The sequence below is a fragment of the Desmodus rotundus genome, chromosome 5 (genome assembly GCF_022682495.2).
Source record: "Desmodus rotundus isolate HL8 chromosome 5, HLdesRot8A.1, whole genome shotgun sequence".
Taxonomy (NCBI): domain Eukaryota; kingdom Metazoa; phylum Chordata; class Mammalia; order Chiroptera; family Phyllostomidae; genus Desmodus; species Desmodus rotundus.
The window spans coordinates 152084975-152095920 of NC_071391.1; the positions used below are offsets into that span (position 1 = coordinate 152084975).

General features: G+C 43.7%; 1 protein-coding gene across 4 annotated transcripts; it reads left to right on the top strand.

Moving 5' to 3' along the window:
* The first annotated feature begins 14 nt into the window (after positions 1-14).
* SUPT7L (SPT7 like, STAGA complex subunit gamma) lies at positions 15-10650 on the top strand. Of its 4 annotated transcripts, none has more exons than XR_008426836.1 (7): positions 123-391; positions 1143-1242; positions 2105-2715; positions 5796-6120; positions 6811-7048; positions 8466-9602; positions 9695-10650. XR_008426836.1 is itself a non-coding variant. In XM_053924153.1 (7 exons), exons 4-7 carry the CDS (start codon positions 2303-2305, stop codon positions 8726-8728), a joined length of 1239 nt encoding a protein of 412 aa, XP_053780128.1. In that variant the 5' UTR covers positions 123-161; positions 252-391; positions 1143-1242; positions 2105-2302; the 3' UTR covers positions 8729-10650. The 4 variants fall into 4 exon arrangements, 2 of the variants coding, with proteins under 2 accessions (XP_024408789.1, XP_053780128.1); XR_008426837.1 differs by having other exon boundaries at positions 8466-9076; positions 9413-10650; XM_053924153.1 differs by having other exon boundaries at positions 123-161; positions 252-391; positions 8466-10650.
* The last annotated feature ends 296 nt before the right edge of the window (positions 10651-10946 follow it).

A 10946-nucleotide genomic window follows, 5' to 3' on the forward strand; every position in this document is an offset into this window, starting at 1 on the left:
AGAGGAACACCAAAAAAAGGCGGTCGGGACGACTGTCAGACCGGGACATGTTTGGAGGTTGCACATCGGGATGTAAGGACTTCCTGTGGCATAGCCCGGCTGCAAGAAGCGCTTCCGGCAGCCTTGGACCACTAACCCACCATCAGCCTTCCGGCCCCGAGGTAATCCTGGGCTCAGGCCCCTCGGAGCTGATCCGTCCCCCCAGCCCCGCTCCCGCGACGCGGCAGTGAAGAGTGGCACCTTCTGTCCAGGTCCAGACCTCCTCGTCTCCCCGCTGCCCCGGGCATCAGGCGACTCCAGGACCCTGTGACCTGTGCCTGAGCCTGCTGAAGAGCCCCCGCGGCCCCTGGCCGTTCCTTGGGCTTGGAGCCTGTTCTTCGCACTCCTTTCGGTGAAGTTAGGGAAGAGGGCGATTTTTTGGTCCCTTCGTTCATTCATTAATTCGTTCATTCTTTTATCCTTTCCAGAACCAATTATTGAGACAGCATCTGTGGTGGTGAAGAGTGCAGACTCTGGAGCCTGTCTTGATTTTCTCGCTTGGCCATTTATGACAAGTGGGCAAGACAGTGGGTCTCAGCTTCCACATATGCAAAATAGGATAATAACAGTATCTACTTCATTGGGTAGTTGAGAAAATGGAATTAAACAATTAAGGCAAGGTCTGGCACATAGTAAGCACTCGGTAAGCCCCAGATATTACTGTGAGCCAGACCCTGTACTAAGATCATGGTTTTGACAGAGATGGGAGAGTCAAATCGGTTGAGATAAGAACTCGTTTAAATCCAGGGGTAAGTGCTGTGCTGGAACGTGCAATACTGTTCAGTGCAGTGCCAGGAGAATATAATGGAGAGAGATGTACCGGGGAGGTCATGGAGGGTCGGGACTTAAGAATAAGTACAAGTCTGCCAGGGATGTGATGGGTGGCAGGGAATTTCTGGCAGAAAAACTCCTTAAAGAATCAACTTGGAAATTCATGGCATGCTCAAGAAACTGGTTGTGTGATGTTGTTGGAACCGAGATGGTCATTTCCTCCAGGAAGCTCCTCTGGACTTCCTCCACACAGTGTCTGTACCTCCAGAACAGCGCTTACCACGCGGTTTCATATTGAAGTGTTCTTTTTATGGTTCTTTCCCTCACCTCAGGTCAGGGGTCTTGCATTGGTCTTCGTCTCATCCCATAAAGCCTGGTATTTGATAAATGCTGTTGAATTTGAAGAGACATATGAGCAATGAATCTGGAAAGGTAGGTTGAAGCCAGATTGTGAATTTTGTTGAATGGTAGACCAAAGAATTCTGACTGGCTTTTTCAGGTAGGCAATGGGAAGCCATTAATCTGAGTTTTTAAAAGAGTAAGTGTAGCAGTACTGGAGAGTAAATTAGACACAAGGAGAGATTGGAGGAAGGGAATACCAGTTAGGAGTCAGCAGAAGTCTCTCAGATTCTTCCTGTATGTATTTCAGAAATTGAAGTCATTAAGACCATTTAGATTAGTGGTTAACACATTTTTTTCCACCAAGACTAGTTAAAAGGTTCCCATATACAACAACAGAATAAAAACCACCTTATTTTAGCTCTACTCCCTTTTCTCCCACTGATCCACAACATATGTGTCAAGATTAAAAAAGTATTCCACCTGGCTGGTGTAGCTCAGTGGATTGAGCATGGGCCTGCAAACCAAAGGGTCACCGGTTTGAGTCCCAGTCAGGGCACATGCCTGGGTTGCAGGCCAGGTCCCTGGTATGGGGCGCATGAGAGGCAACCATACATTGACATTTCTCTCTCTCTCTTTCTCCTTCCCTTCCCCTCTAAAAAAATAAATAAATAAAATCTTTAAAAATATATAAAAAAATAAAAATAATTGTTGAGTAAATGAATAAACAAAATTTATAAAAGAAAAGAAATATCCCAGGTCTTATTTAAGTAACTGGCTTTGCAAATTGTTCAGGATTGGGAATGATGATGGAAAACAGAATCCCAGATACCACTGCAGCTATTAGTCTCCCAGTAACCCAAACTGCACTGTGTGGTTCAGTCCAGTAGGAATTGTCGTTGTGCAGGATTTGATGACTGTCATCTCACAGTTGTATTTCTCTTGATTTCTTCAGGGAGAACATCACTAGTCCTATGGTGTGGCAGACACTGGCATTTTCTAAGCAGTCTTGAACAGCCTACTTTTTACATAAATAACAACTAGACTTCATGTTTTTCACTTCAGAAGCCTATAATCTACAGTTGGCAGAGATCTGAAACACTACTTTTAGGGTATCATCTACATTCGACTTGAAAACTCTTATTATTCCAAAATGTTGAGATACTGGGGCGAGATACCAATCTCATCAAGCCAGACCAATCGAAGTTCCTTTGACTTGCTGCCACGGGAGTTCCGTCTGGTGGAAGTCCATGACCCGCCCCTGCACCAGCCCTCTGCCAGCAAGCCCAAGCCCCCCACTATGCTGGACGTCCCGTCAGAGCCATGCAGCCTCACCATCCACACCATTCAGCTCATCCAACACAACCGGCGACTGCGCAACCTCATTGCCACAGCCCAGGCCCAGAATCAGCAACAGACGGAAGGTGTAAAGACTGAAGAGGCTGAACCCCTTCCCTCTTGTCCTGGGTCACCTCCTCTTCCTGATGACCTCCTGCCTTTAGATTGTAAGAATCCCAATGCTCCATTCCAGATTCGGCACAGTGACCCAGAGAGTGACTTTTATCGGTAAGTCAAGGCTTTGCTAGATCTTTCTTTTCTCAACAAAATCTTCCCGACAACCTGTTAATGAGCATGTAATAACATTTCCCTGAGGAAACTGAGAATAAGAGTCATGCACTCGGCCAAAGTTGCTCAGGCAATTAATGGGAAGTCTAAGACTTGAACCCTGATCTTCAAAATCCGAAGTCTGTATTTTTTTATTATCTGTTGCATAAATATTTATTGAGTGCCAACTATGTACCAGGACTTTACTAGGAGCAGGCAATACTACACTGGTATGTAAAACAGGCCATGGCCTGAGTCCTCAGAACCTAGTCTGTCCCTCATTTAAAATGTTTATCATGGATTTAGCCCAGTGTCCTCAAACTGAGATTTGTAGACTTATTCTGGTATTATTAGGAACCCATAAGTTCTATACAAGAATTTTTTAATGGTGTACTTCCATTTTCATAGCATAGTTTAAGAAATAACAATATAACAACATTGTTGATCCTTGCTACTCAAAATCTGGTTGAACACCAGCAGCATCAACATCCCCTGGGAGCCTGTTAGATGCAGTCTCAGGCCCACCCAGACCTGCTGAATTGGAATCTTCCCTGTAACAAATCTCTGGGAGATTCATGTGTGTCTTTAAGTTTGAGAAGCCCTGCTCTGGACGCTTGGAATGGCTAACTTATAACCTAGTGCTACTGCAAGAGTTCAGTAAGTTTGCATTTGGTGCCAAATAACTGTTTCTTTTCGTTTTGAAATTTGTCAGACCTTCAGAAGAGTTTAAATAATAGTACAGTGAACTATTACTCTGGTTATATGGCAGGTTAACATTCTGACATATTTACTTTCTCCCATATGTTTGTACACACAAATGCATATACACATTTTTTTGCCAAATATTTTAAAGTTGCAGACATCACAGTATTTCTTATCTAAATTTTTCACCTTATCCTATGAATAAGGAAATTTTCCTACATAATCCCAATGTTATTATTACACCAAAGTAAATGAATACTAATTAAATGATATCATATAACAAGTCCATATTCAGATTTCTCCAGTTGTCCCCAAAATATCTTTTGTAGGTAAATTTTCCCCAATCCAGGACCTAACAAAGATTCATGCACTGCATTTGGTTTATGCCATTTTAGTGTCTTTTAAGACAGAATAGCTTCCTCCTTTATAATATTATTTTGTTTATTTACTTATTTATTTGAGTTTATTGAGATGGCACTAGTCAAGCCTCCTTCTTTTTAAAAAACATGATATTAATCTTAAGAGTTCAGGTCATTTGTCTTCTAGTATATCCCACTTACTAGATTTGCTGATATTTCCTTAAGATTAGATTCAAGGTAAATTTGACAAAATATCTGCATAAGTAATATTGTATATCACTTATTGCACCTGCCTAATGATGATAATAGTACTATTTTAATTGTCCCAAACTAATGAGAAAAGAACAGAAATAGACTTAGTATGTAAAAGTTACTTTTGGGCCAATAAAGGCCAGATGATGTCATGCGGAAGTTGTTGGAACCGTGAATAGGGGAGAAATAATTATGTAATTACACGTGGGGCACATTTTTATAGTTATGTCCAACTTAAAAATACTCGCTCTGTAGCAATCGGTACCACTTTGAGAGCAATTTAGTTGTAACAAAATAGCATTGTCCATCATATTAAATTGATGTTGCTACTTAGAATTTTGTAGTTTTGTGTCAAATTTCTAACTTTATTGTTACAAAGAGCTATAAACATCAGAGGGTTATACCAAGTTTGTTTTATACATATTTAAGAAACTGTGTAACAAATAATTTGCATCAGTTACGAGGGTGCCAAAAGAATTCTTTTCCTTTGAAAACATATAGGCCCACGCCCTGGCTGGTGTGGCTCAGTGGATTGAGCACCAGCTTATGAATTGAAAATATACATGTCCATGTATTATTCAAGAAAAGCAAAACTGTTTAGCCTCCTGTTTATTAGGTAGGCACTTCTGAGGCCTAAAGTGTTTGGCCCAGAAAGAACGCCTAGGAAATGATGATGAAAATAGAGAGTGGAGATTTATTTGGCAATTGGTTTTCTTATTTGCCAACTATTATATGAATTTCAGTAGTCGCTACTGAGCAGGTAATAAGAGTAAAGTGGGTGGCTAGTTCCTCAAGCACTTTGTACATCAAGGGCTGACCCTTGCCAGGTGTGGAGCAGGAAGAGTAATTTTCTGTAGCCTATTTTATTTTTATATATCCTTTGTCAAGGCGAAGCAGAAGATAGGAAATTTCAGGAAACAGGTACATAATTAGAGGCCGTAAAAAGTTATTTTTAGGAGATCAGACAGCTTTTCGAAGTTATTCTCTTGGAAAAGCTACGATTTCTGCAATAGTGATTAGGTACAAAACAGTGTCTTATGAAGAACGTGGGATCTCAAGTCAGAAGCCCCATGTGGCGCTGATTAATAACACCTAGACAACTTCTGGCAAGTCAGCCCCTCTGAACCTCGATTTCCTCACCTACACCAAATAGATACAATAATAGGGACCCTACATATTTCACAGAGTAGGAAAGGATTAAAAGGCCTTGTAAGCTGTGTATGTTCTACACTGCTCTGTAAAATTGAGTTGCTTTCCCAGTTTTACAAATGGTCTGTTGCAGCTATGTGGGAATCTCCCAGTTGGGACTAAATTTCTGAAAGGCCATATGCCGCCCAGCTTGTGAGGGAACCATGTTCCAGTGAGGTAACCAGGGCACCATCGAGCAGTGTCTGGGCTACACTCTTAAAATCAATCAGATCCTACAAAATATCAAAATTGAGCAGTTGGTGCAAGAAGGATCCTTCCTTTCCACTGGGTGCCCTTCCATACTCTTTCTTCCAGGCATGTGTTGCCTATTCCAACTGTGTGATGGAGGAGCTCAGAGACGCGACCATGGGTTGCTCAGGCATGCTCTGACAGCAGCAAAGGTGGAACTGGGCTGTGTAACCTGTGTAGAATTTTCCTGGAAAGCTGGGCCAGCGGTTTGATTGGGACTGTAAAGCTTGTAGGACAGGTCAGCCTTTTGCAAGAGCACTAATAACACTGCTACCACGTCTCCGTTTTCAGTGGGAAAGGGGAGCCTGTGACCGAACTCAGCTGGCACTCCTGCCGGCAGCTCCTCTACCAGGCAGTGGCCACCATCCTGGCCCATGCAGGCTTTGAGTGTGCAAATGAGAGTGTCCTGGAGACCCTGACTGACGTGGCACACGAGTACTGCCTGAAGTTCACCAAGTTGCTGCGCTTTGCTGTGGATCGGGAGGCCCTGCTGGGGCAGACTCCCTTCCCTGATGTGATGGAGCAGGTATTCCACGAGGTGGGCATTGGCAGCGTGCTCTCCCTCCAGAAGTTCTGGCAGCACCGCATCAAGGACTACCACAGTTACATGCTACAGGTGAGGCGGCCCTGTGGAGAAGAACGTAAAAACGTGTAGTCCAGGGGTGTTCAGCAGGATCCCGCAATCGCTGTAGAATGCAGAGCACAGGATCTTGGGACAGAGTGGACATAACCTACTTTCCTCAGGCCTGAGCTGAGATTCACAGGCCTCATCACAGAGCTGGCCAAACAAATCAGTGAGGTGATGCTGCCCAGGGGTGGCAAGGTGGGGAGAGACAGCACTTTGAGTTAGAACCAGAAACATCTCATCCCTTCAGCACTGGTAGCCTTAGGCAAGTCCGAAGTTGGTTCACTGTTTTGGTTTCCCCAAATCAAAAATAATCATGAGGGATTTTTAACACCAAACAAAGAAGTCTTTGCTAAGTGATTCTGATTTCCTACACCATTCATTATCCACGTAGGGTACATATGTTAACTGTTAGTTTTAATAGCCAAAAATGTGAGCTTTTGTCCCAGTTCTGATTTAGCTTTGTCTATTTTTCACCTTTATGTAACTTTTCATTAATGATACACACACACAGTCTGCAAATAAATTTTCGTTACATGCCAACTCAACACCTTAAGCAAATTCCTTCCATTCGCAGTGGATGCTTTATTCATATTGACACACATATTCTATTGGCTTTTCCATGACTACCCAACTTTTTCCTAACATTTCTTTGGGAAATTGTCCCCTGCTTGCCAATAGATTAGTAAGCAACTTTCTGAAGAGTATGAGAGGATTGTCAATCCTGAGAAGGCCACAGAGGACACTAAGCCTGTGAAGATCAAGGAGGAACCTGTGAGCGACATCCCCTTCCCTGTCAGTGAGGAGCTGGAGGCCGACCTTGCTTCAGGAGACCAGTCACTGCCCATGGGAGTCCTCGGGGCCCAGAGTGAGCGCTTCCCATCTAACCTGGAGGTCGAGGCCTCACCACAGGCTTCGAGTAAGAGAAATCCACTTACTTTGATTCTGGGAGAGCCTCCCATCTCAGTACTTTCTGTGTTACAGAATCATACTCTGAAGACAGAGTAACAAAGGTGGGAGCGGGAGGAAGAATGAAGAGTCTCAAAACAAAGACAGCTTTACTGATCTAGAGATACCAACAGCCTTCTCTTTGTAGTTAAAGGACTAGTGCAGCTTCGCAAGCATTCTTTAAAGTAACACCTAGTTAGGATGTACGTGCAATGTGTGTTGATCTGTTGATTAGAAGTTAATTCAACTGACCCAGCTAGGTATACAGCTGTCCCCTCCTTCCCTACAGGGGTATCAAACTCATTTTCACCAGGGGCCACATCAGCCTCCCGGTTGCCTTCAAAGGGCCGAATGTAATTTCAGCTCCTTAACAGTTAAGGAGTAATTACATTTATACAGTCCTAAGACTATTTCAGCCCTTTGAAGGCAACCGTGAGGCTGATGTGGCCCCTGGTGAAAACGAGTTTGACACCCCGCCTTAGTATCTGTATTGTTCCTTCCTGGTGCTTGTACTCAATTGATTAAGACAACTTCCAGACAGACAGGGGAGTGTTAATTGCTCAAAGATATTTCAACAGTTGGGCTTCCTTGCTAGAGTAACACAACAAATTGGAGCTAAAAGCAATTGAAAAGGAGCTACACAGAGGTAGCTGGCCTCTGCCAGATACTCTGCTATTACTTTACGAACCAGTATGACTTGATCCTTAAGTCAGATTGCAAATTAGTCTAGACGCTGGTTCTTTACAAATATTAAATTGCCATTTCAGCAATGCACAAATGATGCAAATAGAAAAGCCTCCAGGGTGGCCTAAACAGATCATAGTTTTTAAACTCGGGCGGAGCCTTTCACCATGGAAGAATAACCGCAGAACAATATTGCTAGAACACACAGAGACAGGAGGGCCGTGTTGCAGGCTTCGGGGCCATGTCTCTCTTCGGCAGTCTAGGAACTGCCAGCATTTTGGAGTGATCGCTAACTTTTCATAATGTGAGACAGGACTAGCAACCCAGAGAAAAGGCAGAAAAGCAAAAACTGCCCCGTTAAAAGAAGGAAGGACAGGCAAACTTAAAAAGAGCCTGTGGTTGTACCTACCTTTAGGCCATGAGACAGGGAATCTTTCCACATACATGCAGTTTTACTTCCCTGGTTTAGCAAAATGGGGGTGTGTGAGTTTGGGTAAAGGAGGGTGGAGGAAGTGGAAAGGAAGACATTCAGAGTTGGTCTGACTTTTTGAAGCAGAGAAATACAACCATATTCTCCAGCCAAGCAGTGGGTCAGAATGTAATCTGAGCTCAAAATCCATCAGTCTGTCCTGGATAGTATATTCACTCTACTTCGTTCCAGCGTGGGCTTACCCGTCAGTAGTTATATGTTCTTCCATTTTTAGGTACAGAGGTGAATGCTTCCCCTCTTTGGAACCTGGCCCACGTGAAAATGGAGCCTCAAGAGAGCGAAGAAGGCAATGTCGCTGGGCACGGCGTGTTGGGCAGCGATGTCTTCGAGGAGCCCATGTCAGGCATGAGTGAGGCGGGGATCCCGCAGAGCCCCGAGGACTCGGACAGCAGCTATGGTTCTCACTCCACCGACAGCCTCATGGGGTCCTCTCCTGTTTTCAACCAGCGCTGCAAGAAGAGGATGAGGAAAATATAAAAGGGAGATTTTCTGTCCGAACCAATAAACCCAACAGAAAACCCGATATACTCGAATTTGTTTCCACAGTGATTTGACTCTTAAACACAGTGGATTTTCCTGATATCAGTGGAATCGGACTCAATGAAACAAGTTTGCATTTTACTTCTGCACCCGGTTTTTATAGTTTCCCACAGCAGCCAAGCCACCTCTCACAGACGTCATGACGCGGGGGTGGTCTTCAGACCACCACTCTCGCTCTGACCCTGACCTTACTGTGTGACTAGATGAGTGGCTTAGCTTCACTGGGGCCACTGCTCTTGCACAGCTAAGAAGAATCGTACCTCCGACCTGTGTTGCAGGGCTCTTGTGAGTATCGAGATGTTATTAAACTTCAAAGCTGTGCTTGAACAGACAAGTAAACCTGTGCTGGTGTCAGATGTCAGCTTTTTCGTTTAATTTGCTTCATTTTTGGTTCAGTCATTGGGAACCCAGTACTATTACCTAACAGGAAATAGCTAAACTCTACAACCTTTCCATCAGGAGCCTTTTAAACTCTTGTTGCCCATGAAGTCTCTTAAAATTGTCTGTGGTAACAGACTTTTTTGTCATTCGGACAGCCCTCTCCTATCTCATCCACATACTTCCTTCTTGCTGCTTTGGATTTATTCCATCTATTCTCATCCTGTGTCTTTATTTACTTAGGTCCACTCAGATTTTAAAAATACAGTCATTCCTTGGTACTTGTTGGCTTCAGAACTTGTCAAACCCGTACTCTGCATTTTGACAAGAAAAAAATGTTCCAGCGCTTGACGCTTGCTCGGGACTCATCACACTTGCTAGAACTTGTGTGAGGCACAACACCGCCCTGCAAAAGGAAATTTTTCATCGTTTGGTATGTTTCGGCACTCATCTCGAGTTCTGGAACGAATTAAGGACCGAGGTACCACTGTGTTTTCACTGTACATTTCTTCCATTGTTTTTCAGTCTCTCCTTTGTGAATGGAACAAACAGGGCCTGTCCAAGGACAGGCTTGTGCGTATTTCATGTGTTGCCTCTGCTTGGCCTTAGAAGACAGCAGTCCATTCCTTTGCCAGAATTCTGCATCTGCACATTATGCTCCTACTGGATGCACAGCCTCTAAAATGGTAATAGGCACCTTCTACTCTTCATGTCCTGAACTGTACTGTCGCCACTCACCCACCACAGCACTGCCCTGCTTGGCTCCGCATAGTCTCGGTCAGTACTCACTAAGTAAATGGTGCGGCAGTGGGATAGCCCGGATAATTAGCAGACGTGTGCTTTGTGCCTTGTCACAGGTACCAGCACGTCAAATACTGCTGAAGTTTGTTTAGGTGCGGAATGCAAGGCTTGTGAAATTGAGCACTCCTTTATTAAAGACCAACATCAAGGCACAGCTTACACTAGTATGTTCCTGAGTGCCTTAAATGCCCCCGGCGTTGAGAGTAAAGATGAATGCAATAGCAAGGTTATAATCTAAACTGTTACCAGGCCATTTGTGAATTTGCTAATTGTACGTCACTGGCACACTTATTTAAACCCTTCCTGTCCCAGGCTTAGCTTTGTTTGCCTTTTGTTTATGAAAGTGGACATTGGTTTCTATACAGTAGCCATCTGATATTTAATTCAGTTAGGAAGTATTTATTGAGTACCTATTATGTGCTATGTCCTTTGCAAGGGATACAAAGATGAGTAGGACTTTGTACCTGCCCTTATGGAGCTGAGAGTGTAGGCCATACAAGCCATTAAAAAAAATTTTTTTTTGGTTTTTTCCCACTACCATTTATCCCCCCCTATACTCTCTACCCCTCCCGCCCATCCTCCTTCCCCCCACAATCCACATAAGTTATTCTTTAAGGGAAAAGTATTCAAAGGCACTAAGGGTAAAAAAAAAAAAAAAAACAACCCAAGTATATTCAGCCTTTAGCAATGCATATGGTTGCCTCTTGAATAGGTTCAAATTTTTAGACCAGTGGTTCCCACTAGGCATAGAATATTGAAATTAATACTTCATGGTAAAATAAAATAATTTTATTTTTAGAATGTTTAAATTGGACAACAGGCACGTCGAAGTTAGGGCACTCTAGATGAAGCAAGTCACATGACGACCGAGTGCAGAGGTTCAGCTGGCCCGGAACCGTCACAGACTGGTCGAGTTAGAGCAGTGCTTCGGACTGGCTGGGCCCACCTGCTTCTGATTCAGGTCTTCAGTGTCCTG